Source organism: Amia ocellicauda, chromosome 2 (genome assembly GCF_036373705.1).
Source record: "Amia ocellicauda isolate fAmiCal2 chromosome 2, fAmiCal2.hap1, whole genome shotgun sequence".
NCBI lineage: Eukaryota > Metazoa > Chordata > Actinopteri > Amiiformes > Amiidae > Amia > Amia ocellicauda.
Genome location: NC_089851.1, coordinates 10,584,522 through 10,604,624, shown reverse-complemented (window position 1 = coordinate 10,604,624; position 20,103 = coordinate 10,584,522). Strand labels below are relative to the sequence as shown.

Here is a 20,103-nt window from a genome sequence, read left to right as displayed (position 1 = left end):
TGAACACTTAAAACTACTTTGCCATGATTAAACATGCTAAGGCCTTCTCTGTTGAAAGGTACACCAACCACTACATTTATACTGGTTTGTAAAGTTTATTTACTAAGAAGAGCATTTTAAATATAATTTAAATAGTAATTTTCATGGTCCTCTTGATGTTGAATCACAAGTATCGAATGATAGTTGTATAAACAGAATGCATTTACGAGGCATACAATTATTAATGTGAAAACCCAGATTACCCTGCACATAGAGTTCAGTGAGCTTCAGATATTGAAGGCAGCTTTTCTTTTCCAGAAATGGTAAACAAAAGTTCTGCTCAAAATGAGAATGCTACTTTCACTTATCCACTCAAGGAGTTTTATTTGCATTCACACCTGATAACTCTGGTCTTTTCATGCAAGTCTTTCTAATGAGCTTTCAAACACAACTATAACCACTTTGAAAGGATTTTAACCTTGGCCAACATTCATGCTTCAGTAGCCCCATTTGAATTGAAACAGTTTAGATTATGGAATTAAAAACAAACAATATCAAATCTATCTTGAAATAAATTACAAAGGCTCTGCATTTAGAACACATTCTATGAGGATGACCTGACATGTTTAAATTGTTTTGGTTTTCCCCAATATAGGCATAAATTCCCATAAAATACTTAATTGGTTGCTTGGAAAGTTTTTTTTTTTTTTTTTTTTTTTCCTGAGGACTCCATAGGCTTGGTTGAAATCTACTTTCCATTACTTCAAAGATAGTTTCTCTAACAATTTTAAGAACAAGAACAGGAATAGAAAAAAAGATGTTCAAATCACAATGCCATGGGAATGCCTTGAGCAAGAGATTTTTAACATATTGAACCTGAAGAAAAAAAACATTAACCCACAGCCTGCAAAGTACAGACCTATGCACACCTGAAGTCAGAAACCAGTTAAATAAAAAACACCCCAATCATGCTTTAGTCTAAAAGTTTGTGAAGTTGTGAGCTATATGATAGTATCAGCTTTAGCATTTGGCTGTTATTAACTTCAATTAGCTTTCCTATAACCTTTTCCACATGCATCATCACATCCAACATACACACAGTCCCAGCATGATGACAGCTGATGTTAAAATTTCATCTGTCAATGCATATATAATGAATAACATCTCTATAGTGATGTCAATTCAAAAGCCACCATGAAAAATGAAATTTCAGAATATTTCTGGAAGATTCACAGGTAATGATTTTTAAGAAAGCTGGAGAAGTCTGTAATGCATTTGTTAAAATCAGGATTAATTACCTTCCTTGTTGGCAAGGTATGTGTGAATAAAATTACCGTTTAACCACTTAATATATAACCGGAGTAAAGATTCTGCACCCTATATAGAGCACTTAACACTGCTTTTAGGTTTTTATTATGCTTCATAAGAGAACCCATTAGCACAAAACATTTAATAAATAATCAGGATTCCCTTGATCGACCTATTCTACAGTCAGGTGATTCTACTTGACTATTCTCACTATTATATCCCATAACAGGACAGATGAGCTTATAAATGTAAACATATGCACAAAGCTAATTTATCTAGCATGGGCTCTTAAGATCACTAATCAACTTGTTTTAAGGAAATGCATTACAAACTTCTTCAAATGAAATGTTCAGATAGATTAAACAAAAAAAAAAGGAAACCACCACCACAGCATCTTCTGTTCACCTGCACCCCAATGCAATGACTGGTACGACCCCTGTTAAGATTGAACCCAGACAGACAAGCAAGCCAGCAGAGTGGAGTGATCGCCCAGTGGAATCCACGTGCACATGGGGGGTCTCACCTACTGCCGCCGCGGTCATTGGGGGCCCCAGCCCAGGGAGCGGGGGTGGAGGAGGAGGGGGTGGGGGAGGTGGAGGGGCTCCGGGGGGAGCCGACATTGGCGTTACTGAAACAACCGGGACAGCAGCCATGTCAGAAGTAAAGTACGGTGCACTTTCATCACCAGTCGCTAGCATAGTGATGGGAAAACATGTACGCGATTTACAAACTTAAATGAGAAGTTAGACGTTTGCAGCATAATCTCAACCACAATAGAGGAAATTTAAAAAAGTTTTAGAACAAGTTTGTACGACCAATAAAAAAAAATAAAGTGTAGTCAAAAAAAGTAGTCAGAAAACATCACTATAATGAATTTTTCCTTCATAAGGTTGTTGCAACACTTCACTGGCACAACATATTTACTTGGCAACAGCCCTTTCTCCACCTCGACTTTACGAGCTTGGGAATTATTTTTATGAAAAATAACCTTCCAGTTTATTTGCATAGACAATTGCAGAATTCTTTCCAACAGCACTTGCTTGAGACTTCTCTATACCTTCTTGCATGGTAAAACAAAACTGGAAGCCTGCAACTTAGGTGCGTTTGAACTGTTGCAATAAATATTTGTTTCGGTAAATATTAAGATTGAATCCCCAAATTTTAAATATGATTGCTTGTTCATTAAAAGGTTAGCTGCAGAATGATCTATTCATTACAGGGAAAAGGGGTAAAACACTGCCAAGAACACAGTAACAAAATAATCTGCACTTGGTAAATACCATCTTTGTTCTTTTTCTGGGCCCCTTTCAGCAGCTTCAGAATTTACACTTTGTTTAATTGTGTTCATTTGGTCTGATGCCTAATTTGTGATTTTCCCTCTGGCTGGAAGCTCAGAATAAATCAACTGTGCCAGTATTATGATAATGCAATTGGTATAATGAACTACACTTTAACAGTTTACTACAGTGTGTCGTTAACAGGATGCTTTTTGTCTTTGTAACCATCAATTGAATACCTTTTCATTCATTTCACCTGATTGCATCTACTAGGGGAACATTGCATTTTTGTTGCATATCCCAATATAAAAATAAATCCAAAGCAACTGCCTTAAAATTTGATACTGTCCAATTGAAAGGTCTTATCCTGCAGGTCTGTACAACTTCACTGAATACAAACAACTGCAAATGTAAAAACATTTTCTTCCCCCTAGGATGTGCTGCAAGATCTGTCCATTCTGTAGAATATAATAAGCAATAAGTCTCCCACACTTACCAAAGAGTAATAAATGTAAAATAAATTCAGCACTTAACATTTACACTAGTTATCCATTAAAGTAATTGTAATTCCAAGACTTAACCAAGTACATTACAGTAAACCATACCATCATAAGTGTGCAGAATATGATCCAAAAAGGGCTTGTAATGTCTGGACACTCCTGTGCTACAATACTGGTGACTGAAGGAAAGACTTTTTTGATTACTGCTAACAATCAATACAATGATAAATGGTTAACAGATGTCATTTTTGAACAACTCCCATAGCCAGGTCCATCCCTAGAAGTGACAGTGAGGTGAGGGGGCTCGGACAGAGGCGGGCCTTACCTTGTCCCATTGTGGGCGGGGAGGGCGTTGGAACGGCGATGGGAATGCCAATACTGCTGCTGCCACTGTTCTCCCGGCTCCCGCTGCCACCACTGCTGCCACTGCAGAGCACACACGCACACACACACAGAGCGGTCACAAACACAGCCCAGCAGACCCCCCTCACACAGGGGGCAGGTGGTGAATATTTCTTCCCTGGTAGCTTGGGCATCATGTTGCCAAAACAACTTATTGGAAGCAGCTCAGGTCTTTCAACCAGAACACAAAAATTGGTTTTGCACAGCGAGTAAAGTGCATTGTGCTGCCCTGGAGTCCAAGGAGAAGTCACCAACATTGTTTCTCTATCCCACGACCTCTCAGAGCTCATCTATTTATAGTGCATCTAAAAGCAAGAAACAGCCACGTGTTATGATAACAAATGGAGTCTACAACTGGCTTATATCCACCAAACGTGCCACTGAAGTTTTCTGTCCAGCAAAAGAAATGCTGTTCGTTTAATATGAACAGTAATTGGTAAAACCAAATTTAAAATAATGTATATCTTGATGCTACAGGCAAGTTGTATGTGGCCTGTATCAGCCAGGAAATGTACTAATGTAAGTGCACCTTGGTGCCAAACTGGGATCTACTGGCGCTTTGGCTGAAACAGGAAATATCCATAACATATTCATGAGATTTTTAAAATATTTATGCAGAATACCATATCTGATATTGGCTCACTTATCAGCACTATCCCCTGAGGTGGAAAATAAATCTGGTATACAACAAGAGTAAAAACAAACAAATACAATGCTGAAGCAGCAATAATATTCAGCTGTACAGGAACATGAACACTTGTATTTCCCAGCAGCTTTAACCCAGAAGTAAAAGGACACCCCATTTGAAAACTATAAATGCAGCTCAAGTGCAAGCCCAATGAATGATAGGAGATGATATTCCCCATGTATAAATTGTATGGCTTTTTTATTGAATGAAAAACATTCATTCCAGAGACAGACCAATATTGTATCCTAAAGCTCATGTTCTTCTCTGAAATTGCTACAGTAATTATTGGCAAAATGAACAACCCCCCACAGATTCCATTCTCCTCTGATCCACTGAAAGAAAAGGGGTCATTAGGAATCTACCCCCCCCCACCCAGCATCGCATCACCATTCAATGCTCTGCCTGACAACCATTTGCAAAACTGTGTAAACAAGCAGGGTGGGCAGAGAACTACGCTGTCACCCCAGAGCGGTTACAAACCCAGGAGCGTTACTGACAGACTGGGAGCTCCAGGATGCCTCTTTCTGCTCAGCCTGGGTGTGTGTTGGCGGAGGGCAGTACATCCTCATGTCTGTAGATAATGTTAATTGATGGGCCTGCCTTGCAGTTATTCTGTACAAGGTGTGCTCACAATATGTGCCAAGTACATCGCTGCGATCCTCTGGCAAGTGTTTGCAGCCAACTGAACCCCTTTAGGGCAAAGTGAAAACTGGCTGCAATGTCATTCATCAAACGCGAGGCATCAGAGGCATAACTTGTTCAAGATCTGACTAGAATACCCCAAGGTGCGGATTCAGACAATCATTTAAATCAATGAAGTAGCACTGCACAGAATGGCTCATATTTGCAACTCATGTGTGAGTGGCACACAATTAAAAAAAATATATATATATTGTGCTTTGGAGGAATTTCACTATTACTCTGTTTGTGGCATCCAAAAGGGCATAGGTTAATGGCAAGTTACTCAACAGGATATTAAAAAAATAAATTAAAAGTTCCCCTTCCCTTTATTGTGTCAGAAAAAAAATTCAACAGATCCCTCTATAGATTTTGTAACGTCTGTGACATGATTTTCACTTCTCCTAAAGCTGAATCAAAAAATACTGGTTTTGCCCCTTTTCCTGTAAATCTGTCCATTAGTTCATGAGAGTATAGTCATGAGCGCATGATCTTCTGTAAACGATCACTGAAAAATGAACGATGTCATATTTACAGTCATTGCAGTCAGCATTCAAGCCTTTTTAGCTAATGAAGCGAATTCAATCATATCTTTCACATCTGCAACTCCTGTATGTGGTCCCTCGTGCTCAGTTACAAATGAAGGATGACTTGTAAAAAAGCAATTTGATTTATTGAGATTCAAAAATGTCAATAGTTAGGTTTCATTTCAGATTTACAGCTCCCAAGCTTAGATGACCTTTAGAGTGTGGAAAACGTATGGAAAGACAGGAATTTACAGTATTTACTTATAGAAAAAGATGCATTTAAAACAAAAAAAATGCAATCATGTCTTTTGGTAGGGTCACTAAATCAAAAATGTAAATATTCCAGCTTAAGGATAACAAGTGAAATGATTGTCAAATATCTGATCGATATCAACATGGCATGATTGTTCTGGAATAAAGTCACACAGCACAGCTTTAAATGCCCATGAAGAAAAGGTTAGGGTAATCACAAGGATTCACTCTATACTTCTGTTCACCTTGGAGATGCAACACGAACATCTCACTCTAGCAGATACTGTTTGTAGTGCTAAACAGCACCCCGACTTTGAAATCTTTACCATTTATCATTGACAATCTCCATACATCAAAACTTCTGTCAGTCTTGCTCAAGGAAGTGGCTACCTGTGTCACCAGGTCCAGAGCCAGACAGAGTTGAAAACAAGCAGAAGTGGTTTAATGAGAAGTAAATATGTAAGAAATAAATGACATGGAGATTTTACATAATTACATTTTGATGCTAGAGGGGGGGGTTACCTGTGAGTTCGTGGTCTCTGGTTGAGCGATGCTGTTCTGCCAGGGCTGTGCTGGCTGCCTAGTCTAGCTGGGCTTGTCATGTAGTCATTGGGCACCACAGGAGGCTTGACAGGTTCCAGGGTTTTGTACGGTGTATTTCGTCTGGTAAGGACATGAACAGGGTTGTAGATTTAAATAAAGAAAAAGGTCTTGTTTCTAATGCAACTTATAAAGCATAACCTTGCAGCCAAAGATGCTACAGTTACAGAGATCAATACACAATGCTGTGTGGTGGCTGTGAAGGACAGACAACTAGCACCTTGTAAGCAACAAAATGCTGAATGTAATCAACAGCCTAAAGTGGACATTCAAATCTTTCACTTTCATCACCTGGTACAGAGTCCTGCTATAACATGAGCACATATCCCCCTCACCAACCCCTTCACACCCACAGCAAACCTCCAGTTTGTCACCTTACTTCCACACTCACAGATAAAGTATGCCTCCTGCATGACCATTTGCATCAGGGCCTGCATGAACACAATGCATGACGCAAAGCTCGACATTACAAGACTGGGTCTGTTCAGCGATATGGTTGTTGTTTTATCACTATGCCATGGCTGTTTCAAGTTTAATATGACCAGGCATAAGGATCCACCCCCCATTTGTGCAAATGGGTATAATCTATTAGGCTTTGCTGGAGAACATAATGACTTGCTAAAATCTACAGACAAGGAAAAGACAGGAGCTTATTTTTCAGATTTTCTATGATTATAGGATATGCATGGTTTTAGACCACAATATTGTCGGTCACTAATACGGTAGCTTACCCCAAAGTTCCACGGCCTGACATTGGGGGGCTCGGGGGCTTCTGCGTTGGGGGATTGGTCCTCGATAGCGTTCCACCCCGGACTGGCTGGTTATTTCCATGCTGCAATGCAAACAATTCACAGTACATTTTAAGAAAAGATCCAGCTTGCACTTAAAGATAGTGTTATTTTGATGAAGAGTTTAAGCCAACTGGTGTTTCCCAGATACAGAAGAGGGTTTAAAAAAAAAAAAAAAAAAAAAATCGAAAATGGTAATTCTTAGGAATGATATGGAGATAAATACAGTCTGTAACAGTGCATGATATATATATTTTTTTAAATACACACTTAACAAAATGTATTTGAATGACTTCAATTAGGTTATTCATTGAACATTTTGCATGTCAAAAAGCCCCATTAATGGAGTGTCTCTGATCAATACTTTGGTTTTGTAATGGGCAGATTGCAATAAGTAATGCTTTACTGCAGCTAAAAATTATGCCATCTTCAAGTAACATTGTCTTTATCACGTAGAAATCAGATTTTAAAACCAATAAACGACATGGTTTTATATTGAAAAAAAATATTAGATTTAATTCGCAATTAGGTGCAGGGCTATTTCTTACAGACATGACTAAGACATTGGCCTACTTTTAACAATTCTGATTTTCAGTAGAGAATTTCCACGGTCAGACAATCGTCTTTTCTCCTGATCATTGCAGTTTTTGTATTCAGTGAAAGCTAGCTTCTCTCATTACGTGTATATGAACATTTTGGTCAGAAATTGAAAAAGCGCTGCTGTAAATCACAGAAAATTTGCTGTATGCTTTAAGATGTCTTCATTTTCTTTTTTACATACATAGATCTGTTTATCTGGGAAACCCACTATGTACATGTAAGTGCGAAAGCTAACTGCATCCTGCAGTGAAGCACGGTGGGGACGGTTACTTTAATGTCAACATATCTACGATACATTTAGACATTAGGACTAAAATGGTGCAGCTATATTTAACAGCATCCTTTCTACTGTACTTATTCAATGTACAAAGCAGTTATGAAAAATGGAAGGCATAGTTGATAAGTTTTAGCAGTCTATTGACAAGACTAGAGCATCATGGGTCAGGTGAGAAGTAACGCTTACCTTGGCTTTTAGCCACTTAACGTGGGCATAAAAGGAAAGAAAAAGAAAGTACATGTCAAAAATATAATGTCCGAGAGGTCACAAGTGCCTTATATAACAATTTAGTCCCGACAAATTTGCAGAATTTGAGACCATTAATAAAATAAAAAAAATAATAATAATAAATGCTATTTGAACTGGTTTCTAACCGATTGATATAGTTTTGAAAAACCACTTACAAATCAGAATGGTAAATATGGTTTTAAATTTTGTTTTTTCACCATGACTGTGTGGAATTGTAGCTTTACAGTGTTAATTTCCTAAATCACAGGAATTAAAGTGTATTCTACAAAGGATGGTAGTTAATTTAGTGTGTAAGACAAAGGAAATTAAATGGTTACTAAGCAGTGTTAGTGCTCTTCTTCATCAAACAAATTCAGCCTACACTCTTGGTGTGCCATTAGATACGAAACAATTCCTAAAATAAATCTTACTGAACGATACATTTATTTAAAAGCTCTTCATTAACAGTTCTCAAATGGCCTAACTGCAGTATGCATTCTTGTGGAAGTCTAGGTGCTTCCTTTGTCATCTGAATGAAAAGGAGCAATATGCACCCCCAGAGGTACAGTCCCAAAAATACTATCAGATTTGACTGATTTGAGAACTCTGCCTTTGTATGATGAACAGAAAGTCAAGTGCTGAATTAATTAATAATGGTCTCGTGTGGGCCATATGCCAACAAAAGAAAATAGGCCATCATAATTAATGGAGAAGTGAGCTGATTTTAGTCTGCTGCTTTGCACAAATTGCTGTAAACAAAGCCACGTGCTGTTTTTAAGAAAATAAAATGGTGACACTGCTAGCAAACGAACTAATTGCTTTGACTATCAGGATTGCAGTGCTGTAGATGTATTTGTTTATTTCCATGGAAAAACAAAACGTCATATAAAATAAAAAACAATTATTTAGTAAGTACAAGGAAAATAAGGAATTATTCTTAAGCTAAGTCTATAGCATTCTGAAGTGCCCCTCCTCATTCACAGACAATGAGTCCTCCACCCTTGTGAAATGGTCAGGATTTCCTGAAGAGTTAATTTCACTGCAGCAAAATATGAAGGCTAAATGGTGTAATACCTATTAATATAAATTACATAAAACTTTTGCACTTTTTGTCCCCCCCCCCCAAAACAGGTACTTTCATAAGTACCTGCAAATAATTACAATACATAAAAAGTTAAACGAACCTTGCGAAAGGCAAGATTAAAAAAATATAAAAATCCCTTAGGTCGAGCAATGTTTTCAAGGTCTAATTTTGAGCTCTTTGGAGTCTTTCAAGCAAGTGACCGCTTAGTAAGAAAAGCAGCTGAATATGCAAAGCATGTCAGCTCACAATGCAGACAGGTACATGAACTGTGCATAGCATCATTTCAAACCCAGTAGGTGGTCTTTTTCAAAATGCTCCTAATGAATCTGAATCCTATGAAAGTCTTCAAAAATGCAGGTTGCCTTTCTATTCCCAGAGAAGGGGGGGGGGGGGCGGGGATTGATTTATCATCATGTCGTTCCTTCATCGGGCCTGGATCCTGTTTCATAGGCAATGCTGTTTTCCAGGCAAATGTAAATAGGACAACTGACATGGTTTGAAACAATATCTTGTCAGGTCATCTACTGACATGTTATTATCTGGGTCAGAATCGTGAGGCATCAAATACCTATTTCTGCTGCACTTCTGAAATAAAAGCTCTGCAGTTTGGCCTTACAAAGTACATAACAGCCATAAAAGGGTGGAGGAGGGGCCTTATGCTGGGCATTTGTCAAGCCTAGAATCTGGGCCAGAGTGGACTTTTCCCATTTCCGATCATCTGTTACATAAACTTTCCTTAAAGGGCTGAAACTCCTGATTGTGTGGTTTTAATTTCTTATCACAACACATGACATCTATTTATGATGGCTACCACCTTCTGTTAATTCAAAACCCCATGATTAAGCTTTATTCATGCTTCTAGGGAAGACATGTGACTTCCAAAGAGGTAGCCTATACAGTAAAGACTCTTTAGGGTAATTGAATTTACTGTAAACAAATGCATTATTTATAGGTTAACATTTCAGTTTTATTAAAGTGCAGTGAGCACTTTAAATTGTGCATATTATTTTTTGTACTGCAACAAAATTAATCCACCTTTCAAAATCCTACATTTAATAAATCACATTCAGCCATTATTAACCATTTCTTACACACTGGATTGACACAAGGACTATCCTTTTGTTTTGTATGATCATAAACAATCTGGGTTTTCAAAACAAAACTAAACAAAGGACAATCAATTTAGGAGGAAATAAAAAAGTTCAATTCAAATGTATAATTCTTTCAAAAAGACACGCATGCATATCAAAGTAAAATTGTGAATTACCAAGATAGAACACAGAATTGCAAACCCAGAAAAGAGCATTTGACATCTCTGCTGCATTCCTGAATCAGTGACTGGATTAAACATCTGATGGCTTTCAAAATAAATTGCATCTTTTCTGATAATATAGAAAACTGTAAATCTGGTTTTATCCTAAATTCAGATTACTCCATTTGCATAGCTGGTTTTCTATTCAGAACATTGAAATGTGAAGGACATAATCTGAATTGCATTACCGAAAACATCAAAATTAAATCACCTGTCTAGGGAAGTGGGAGTGGCTAAAAATGCACTTTTGACTTGTTGCATTTTATGGTATCGTTTACATTGCTGAAATGCATCAGCTCTGTGCCTATGATGGAATATAAGATAGGCTATATAACATTGCCCTTTGCAATGTGACCTGGCATCAGAGTGATAAAGAATCAACAACAATTGATGACCTCAAAACTTGCAAGGCATCTCTTCCACAAGACCACCTTGCAAACAGCCTTTCAACAAAGCAGGAAATAGCACAACTTCACAGCATTCCCTCATTAACAGGAGAAAGTGAACATTATGTGGTTTCGTGCCAAAAACATATAGCTACTAAGCTGCCACATACATTAGACTTGAGATTGGTGAATGTTCAGTGTTCTGTATATTGATTGAAAAGACATGGCACAGAGCATCAATGTGTCATATGAGAAGGAAATTGGCCCGTCTGCCTTTAAACCCCAGATACAGCAACAATGAGTTCTCTGTAGTTCCTTACTTATGGTAAAAATAGCTTGAAATGAAAACTAAAACATTGTGTCATAGACAATGATAAAATGGCAACTAATGAAATTTAAGATCATCCAACAAATGCCTTTTTTCTTCAAGGACAGTGAACATTTTAACTAGATAAAGAGATTTCCTGGCACATATATCTCGGTATAAACAATGTACCAAAGCTGTTACTCAGCACACAGTAATGGTAAGTAAAAATAGGATGTTTTGCCAGCTTTAAACATCAAGGCCCTAATCTATGTTTCCCAAAGGTGCATCAACCATGAGGGAGCAACTCATCCAATATTAACATCAAACTGAACCAGAAGACATGTCTGCCCAAAGCCCAATGGGACCATCTCACTCACAGGAACATTTGAGACTGAATTCTGTAAAACTAAATCCTTTCAGAGGGTGAATTATTATTAAAAAAAAAAAAATCAAATTAACCAAGTAAACAGCATTAATGTAAAGGTTGTAGTTCTTAAGGCATCAGTAGGTCATAAATGTGTAATTTGGTTACAAATTTACTGAACTTATACCTAGTTGCGGATTATAAACTGACAGCTCAGTCATACATTATATGTCCTATACGCTTTAAAACCTTTACTTGTAGTATAAGCACTTATAACTCCTCAAACCTGATATAAAGTATCTTTATGACTTGTGAGTAACTGAATAGAATATGGCAGGGTGGCTTTTATCCTGCATTATCATTGCTTATCATTCCCCAAAATGACAATGCCAAGCAATAAATTGGAACTTAATTCAATATGCTTGACAACACAAATTGATTCTGTGATTAAAGGTCAACTTGGAGCAGGAGGCACATTGCAGTGAACTGAAGTATCAAGTTTCTGATTGGCTTAAGAGCCTGACTTGTTCCCAAAGCAAGAATTGACTTTTTGCTGGGTATTCTGCCAAACCAGACATTCCTTTGAATATGTTAAGTGTTAAATGAGAGAGTCTGTAGACCCCAAAAAAAAAACATGCAAAGAAAAGTCTGTAAAATTCAGTGGAACATTTTTTTAAAATGTTTAACAAAACTCACAGAAAGAAAATAGTTAAAATGAAGACTAGCAACTGGACTTATCTTGGCAATGTTAAGAAAACAGTCTGACTATTAAGGTGAATACAATTTATGGAATTACTAGAAAACCTACTACCTTCTAACTTTGGCAATAGTGTATTTTATTTATATACATTAACGATTAGGCAACAAGTATTTAAATCTCTCAAACTGCTCATATGCCTACAGGTGCAAGATGTACATCTGAAGAATAGCCATCTTACCTTGACTCCATGGCCCACGTCATCCAGCACTGTGTAATCTATTGGTTTCCGAATATACCTGACTGGTCTCTCCATGTTGGCAGGGGCTATGATTTTATGAGTTCTGGATGTGTTCTTGTTAGTAGTCAAAATGCCAATCTCTCGTCGGGCAACCTTCTCTTTGTGGATGTCCACAGTCTAAAAAAGAAAGAAAATCATGTGAACAAAACGATGAGTCAGGGGAGGGCTTGATTCAATTCCATGGTCTTCAAGATAATTTAATCATAAAACTGCAATTTATACAGAAAAGCCTTTAATTCCATTACATTGTTAATGCACATGAATAAAGTAAAATTATAAAACCTAAACAGTACAAACTGCACAGCGACTCCGTTAAAGTCTTTACAGACCATCCTATTTTAGGCTAGAAATAACTCTCGGCACAAAAACAATATTTAGCACACAATCCAGACAAAGACACTTTTTTTAACATAAAATGGAAAACAATATTTTAGATGTTAAAATGCCAATCTTTTCAGTGCCACAGATCAAACCTTATGAAATGTGAGAATACATTTCAGAGGCCACAAAACAAATAGATTGCTGAAATGAGTGCATCTGCCCTAGAGATCATTTTCAAGTTGTTTAACACACTTCTGCAACTCATCATCTTGTCAATGGAAAATCACAACTTGCACCCCCACATCCCTTTATTAAAACCAAAAAAAAACTCCTCTTAAAAGTAACAATCTTCCAGGTTAAACAGTATAGTAAGAATAGTCTTTGTACAGGCAAATTGGCTTGCTTATATCTGGCTACTTCAGCAGATTCTCTTTCACAAATAAAAAAAAAAAATCACAATTTGCTGTGGGGCGCAGAGAAATGTAATTACTGTCCCTCCCCCACCAAATGAGCAATTCCTCTTGCAGAACTTCAGCCACTCCCATCGCTCAATGTTCACAGAGAGGCACACCTAATGACAGGAATGAGTTTTCAGTGGCATTCTAGGTATTTCAGAATATAATCTTACACCACATATCACACCAGAAGGGGGGGGGGGGTTGTAATCATTACATGCCTGAAACACATGGAGCATGTACATAGTTCATCTGCACTCTATATTTGCTTAAAACAAATTTCAGCAGAAACACTGTAAATAGTACTGTTGCTAAGTAACACAGTTAAACACAGGAACTGAGAGAAGTTTAAGGTTTTCCGTTGACTTCAAAGTCAGGTTTGACTTTTCAATGACAGCCTTTCGCAAGTTGTGGGCCAGATCTGTGAAGTTATGCCTAATGGAAACAGATGTACGTTGTTTGAGAGTTTCTTTGCTTGCTGTTACTTTAGTAAGGATAGGCAATATATATATATACACACACACACACACACACACACACACACATATATATATATATACAGTACTGTGCAAAAGTTTTAGGTAGGTGTGAAAAAATGCCTTAAAATAAGAATGCTTTCAAAACTAGACATGTTAATAGATTGTATTTATTTATCAATTAACTAAATGCAAAGTGAATGAACAGAAGAAAAATCTACATCAAATCCATATTTGGTGTGACCACCCTTTGCCTTCAAAACAGCATCAATTCTTCTAGGTAAACTTGCACACAGTTTTTGAAGGAACTCGGCAGGCAGGTTGGCCCTAATATCTTGGAGAACTAACCACAGTTCTTCTGTGGATTTAGGCAGCCTCTTTCTCTTCATGTAATCCCAGACAGACTCAATGATGTTGAGATCAGGGATCTGTGGGGGCCATACCATCACTTCCAGGACTCCAGCGTAAAGAAGAACAAGAAGATAGTTCTTAATGACTGTCGCTGTATAGTTCATGCATAGTTGAGTCGCTTGGTGTCGTTTCCACGTCGGAGGTATGGCTTTTTGGCCACAAGTCTTCCATGAAGGCCACTTCTGACCAGACTTCTCCGGACAGTAGATGAGTGTACCAGGGTCCCACAGTTTTGTGCCAATTCTGAGCTGATGGCACTGCTGGACATCTTCCGATTGCGAAGGGAAGTAAGCATGATGGGTCTCATCTGCCGCAGTAAGTTTCCTTGGACGACCACTGCATCCTCAACGTTGCCTGTTTCTTTGTGCTTCTTCAAGAGAGCTTGGACAGCATATCTGGAAACCCGTCTGCCTTGGAGAGACCTTGATGATGCAGTATAACTACCTTGTGTCTTGTTGCTGTGCTCAGTCTTGCCATGGTGTATGACATTTGATCGTAAACTGTCTTCAGCAACCTCACCTTGTTAGCTGAGTTTGGCTGTTCCTCACCCAGTTTTATTCCTCCTACATAGCAGTTTCTGTTTCAGTTAATGATTGTGTTTCAACCTACATATTGAATTGATGATTAGCACCTGTTTGGTATAATTGTTTAATCATATACCCGACTATATGCCTACAAAATCCTTGACTTTGTGCAAGTGTACCTAGAAGAATTGATGCTGTTTTGAAAGCAAAGGGTGGTCACACAAAATATGGATTTGATGTAGATTTTTCTTCTGTTCACTCACTTTGCATTTAGATAATTGATAAATACAATCTATTAACAGGTCTAATTTTGAAAGCATTTTTTCATTAGTATCTATGAATGTACAATAATTAACTACATTAATGAAAAACAAAATTGTGCTTACAGATTAGGTTTTTATTCACCCCCCCACCCACCCACCCATTGCGACAATATGCTCTGAATAGGCCAAGTTGGAGCTGGTACTCATGCAGAAAAACTGCCCCTCCCTTCTGCAGCTCTCAGCTGTGATGAGTAGAATAGTTCTGAGCCCTGGTGCAGAAAGAGATCGACAGTAGGTTTTAACCGAGTCTTATTATTTTTTAGAACATATAAGGGGGAAAATAAGTAGTTTATTAAACATCAACATTGTATTTAAATAACCTTAAAAGAGCAAGGCTGTACACCAGTTAAGATTTTTTTAAAGAATGTATCTTTTAGTTGATCTTTGGTTAGCACACATTGGAATATTTTGAATCTCAAGCACTATGAAGTGCCTCTGTGATGACGGTCTCCCCCTACCACGTGCTTTTTATCCATTGGAAAAATGCATTCATCACATAAAATAAACCTTGTTTTGTTTAACGGACCCGGACAAAAATAGAATTCAATGCATACACATCTTTATAAGGGACAAAGGCTCGATAAGTATTTCTGTACATCACTTTTATCAGCACCTTTGCCTTCCTCTCCCATATCAATCACTACCGTCATACTGTTAACATTTCAGTAACTAAACAAAAGGAGTGTGGATTTCAATGTTATTTACATTTTACACACACACTTTTTTTTTTTTTTTTTTTTTAAACCTATATATACACACACGGTTACAAAACCTGTAGACAACTTGTAGCAAGAAGGAGAACATATTACCCCTCAGTGCTTTATTGTGCTGGGCTGCTCAATGCTACTTCCTGTCAAAAAGCCTGAAGCAGAACACTAATTTAAGAGTACTCCCTTGCCTAATGAGACCTGGCACTGAAGCTGTGGTTCACTCATTGTTCATTCACTTCTTCGAGCACTGCTGCATCTCATTTGTGGAGATGCATTGGAGACCTTTACTGGTGATCGGGAATTGACACCGTCTAAGAATTTAGCACAGAAGAGATGAGCCCGGCCATTCACAAGTGTGCTCATCACGTACGTGGGTTTTTTATAGAGCTTCCACTTGAAGTCATCCGACTTACCCTTAAGCAAAACCTGCCCAAGCATAGTGCTGCCTGGAACACCACTTCATTCAGAGCACTTACCATCATCTGTGTAATAACATGAGTAAGGCTTTTAACCTTTTTACATAGACAACTACTTGGATTGCAAAGTCTAGCTCTAATATAAAATGGATACATTCCAAACAGCTTCTGACCAAATCGAGTATTTATCATGTGAAGAATCTGTGGCACAGTGGTAGTGTACGCTGGTCACAATTTCCTAAAAGGGAGAGATTCTAAGAATTCGTTCGAACACAAAAAAGGGGGATGCAAGTAAAAAAATACTCCCATCAGTAATGCTCCATACGAATACAACTATTATACAGAATTAGCTGTATGTTAAGACGTGAAGGTGTTATTAAAAACATTTTCTAATTATGGTTTATTTTTTAAACAAGTTACGAACCCAATAAAACTTTAGAGATATTCATGCAGCTGTTAAAAAAGGAAGGACAAAGAGCCTGACTTCACATCCTTCCTGTAAATGACATCTTACCCAACAAGGGTTTTTCCTCAGCAAGAGTAGAAAATAATGAGACTAATTATAATTACTCAAAAACCTATATAACAATTAACAAAGCAGGTGTGGGGGGAATAAAGATTTTCACACTCTCTCTCTCTCTCTCACACACACACACACACACACACACACACAAACAGCGGATGCGATTTGACTTTTTTCCATCATGTTTTATTTTTATAAAACTGGTTTCTCCATTATCTACCAAATTGAATTGAGGGGAACTCTCCCAGCATCCTTCAGGAGCTGCAGAACTTGCACTCTCGGAGTGGCTCTCACTGGCTTTGCCCATCAACACCTGCTCTACTCATCGCCTAGTTATTCACTGTTCAACTGTTCCTGCTCCAATAAGCAGTTATTTACTACCAGAACCCTGTATGGGCTTGGTCATCCTGCTGCCAGTCAGTTTCTTTCCCCTCCCTACCTGCTCTGCAGTCTGTCACTGGGGTTAATGGAGTGGCTGCCTATCAGTTCCGACGTGGGCCTTGTGATGTGTGAGAATGAAGACGCATTGTAGCTGTTCTTCACCAACACTCTGGACTATTTAATTGTCTTGCTCCGAGTGCAGCTGTAATTTTGCTTCCACAAGAATCAATTTATGCTTTTAGTAGTGCAGAGCACTCCAGAGCCATGAAATTCTCAGCTGTGTGCACACTGTTTCATGTAACACAACAGACAATTCAAAGAATAGTTTTTTAATGTATTATTTTTAATTACTTAGAGGAATAGGAACTTAAATAGTGTGTGAAAATGTTCTGGTAAGGTAGAGATATGTCACTTAATATATAGATACAAGTTAAAGGTATTTATTTTTTTATTAAATTTAAATTTCAAGCCTAGTGGTTTTAACTCATGTATATGCAATTTAAAAACCTATGATCGGGGAGAAGTTTTTTTTTTTTAAACAAGCTCTACATGAGACAAGCTAAACATTTAACCTGTACAATTTACAATTGTCTGGTTTTCCTAAGTGAGGAAAAAATTGCAATTCACTGCTCGAGTTTTTATTTCACATGTTGATGACAGAAAGGAAGGAAATAAGCGGGAAGAAAACTGTGCCTACAACGATAATCAAATCAAAGCTGTAAGTTATCAAAATAAATATTTGAAGAGATTTGCATTTCACAAATCTTCAAATATGCTCAGATTCTTAACCTTAAAATAATTACAGCATGTACAACACTCCACACACAGTTAAAAATAGTATATGCTGTACATGATTATTTTTAGGTAGAAAAAAAAAAAAAGTATGACCACACCCAGAGGCTTCAGCAACTCACAGCATAACAGTAAGTGCACAAATGTTATTTCCGGTCTCTGTTACGTGAACAGGCATCTAACCTATGAAGCTTTACTCCAATTACATTTCCCTTGTTCTACAAATGAGTGCACAGTCTTTTCAAAGCTGACTGAGGCCTGCTTATTTGGGCTGGTACTGCTGGGCTATAACACAAATATCTGGTGCCTATAAGCAGTCTTTACTAACACAAAGACCAAGCATGGAGTAATAGTGTGGATAGGCACAGAATTGAAACCAACTATTCAAATTTAGAAAATGTGTTACCAGCCAGTGCTAATTTTATCAGGATAGTTACTGTAGACAGCCTATCATTGGCACCATGCCAGGTTTTACCCAGAAACCGTGCACATTTAAGAAATGACAGAAAATAGTTTTGTAGCTCAAATATTTCGACCACTTTTTCAACAATGCAAAAACAATACATTTAGGGACATTTAAAACACATACATGTTAATATTTGTTAATACTTAAAATCACAAGCAAAAATGATTATATGACTTAAGAATTTGGAAACTATGATTAGCTATATAGTGAAAAGATCAAGGATTTAGTCATGGGAAACAGACGCCTGGTTGTCACACTAACGCTTTTCTGCGGTTTGGTCCAGTTTAATCACTAACTTGTTGGAACAATCAATTACTTTATGGCAATGTGCTTCACAAGAGCAGATGAGGTTTACAGAGAATGTTTAGGCATGTTTGTCTGTTTGTCCAAATATAGTGAGAAGCAGTTTTCCCAAACCTCAGCCACTGCTTAGCACAATCTTCAACCTGTCACCACAAAACTCCACAGCGTATCAGTTACAACCAGATACCTTATGATTAACTAAGATAAATCCAATAATCAGCGGGGCAATGAAGGCCGGTGCCGTGACTGTGTGGAAGGTCTGTTACTAGCTCAATCTTCCAGGGCAATGTTATCTAACTTTGAGATTCTAGAGGTAGGACATAACGGCATCCTACACACCCCATGATGTGTTCTACATGTTGTCAAATCTCCTGTTATTATTAGACATTGTAGCCAATTCATGCACCATGTGAAGAGATCTTGAGCACCGTGAGCAGGAGAGAAACTAAGTTAGATTTGTTTTTCCCCAATATTAAAAAGTACAATATGTCAAGGGGTTTGGTGCATGTGCAGCTTTAAAATTATATCCCCTGCAATCAGCTTGTAGTAATCCTTTCAGATGTTCTGAGTAAATAACCTGAGCAAATAAAACTGAAATCATGCAGAACAGAAATTGAAAGATTAGACCACAAATAAAATTGAAAACTGCAGAGATTTTAAATAGTTTATTGGATTTCTAAAAATGAAGTTCCTCATTGTACTGTACCAAGATACAGTAGGTGGACTGTTCTACAGAGAGAAGTGGGCCAGGTATCTCCTCTGGGTGCTGTAGTTTTACAGGAAAACATGGATAAGATTTATTACCTGTCCAAGAAAGTATTACACTTCTGTGAACAGAATATTGCAGTGAGATTTACTTATTTCCATTACTCCCTAGAGCAGAACATGAATCTATTGGATAATTAAAGAGAATGAAAGTCATTTAAAGTTTAATTTTAAGTCATCTTGCTTAAGATGGGAAAGAGGCCCAACCTGAGCAGACAATTGTGTGTTACAAATAAAATACAATCCAATACACACCCATTTCCTGTATGTCTATGGGTTTGAAAGGGAAAACAACCAGTGCTTAGGGTGTCCACTAGTTGTCTGTCAGTTAGGTTTGATTCATGCAATCAGTGTGCGCCTCAGAGGGGGTACATGATGGTGAAAAGACACTGCACTACCAAGCAGCACCTGTCAATCAATGCAGTACAACATCACTGAACACTAACCAGCATTTGTAATGCTAGAGCTATAGATATATTACACAGACATCTTTAGTTGAGAAAGTACGAGTACTCCCTCTCACTTTAGATATGAAGCTGGAACACATACTCTGAACACTTCAGAATTTAATATTTAGTCAATGTAGTAATGTTCAATTCATATTTACAGGGAAAAAGGAATACTTCATGTTTAAATCCTCTGCAAGGATTTTTGTAATCATTCTGTAAAAGAAAACTAATAC

At 37.6% G+C, this 20,103-nt stretch overlaps 1 protein-coding gene across 6 annotated transcripts in view; it reads right to left on the bottom strand.

Moving 5' to 3' along the window:
- The window catches only part of abi1a (abl-interactor 1a), a 47,036-nt gene that overhangs the window by 7,209 nt on the left and 19,724 nt on the right, over positions 1–20,103 (bottom strand). For 3 of the 6 annotated variants that reach the window (XM_066718034.1, XM_066718050.1, XM_066718015.1), the window contains exons 3-8: positions 12,496–12,672; positions 8,063–8,077; positions 6,943–7,043; positions 6,134–6,274; positions 3,390–3,490; positions 1,811–1,915 (exon numbers count right to left, since the gene is read on the bottom strand). In XM_066718034.1, the coding sequence (XP_066574131.1) occupies positions 1,811–1,915; positions 3,390–3,490; positions 6,134–6,274; positions 6,943–7,043; positions 8,063–8,077; positions 12,496–12,672 (640 nt within the window). The remainder of the gene's footprint in view (positions 1–1,810; positions 1,916–3,389; positions 3,491–6,133; positions 6,275–6,942; positions 7,044–8,062; positions 8,078–12,495; positions 12,673–20,103) is intronic. The other 3 variants (XM_066718024.1, XM_066718059.1, XM_066718043.1) reach the window with 2 other exon arrangements.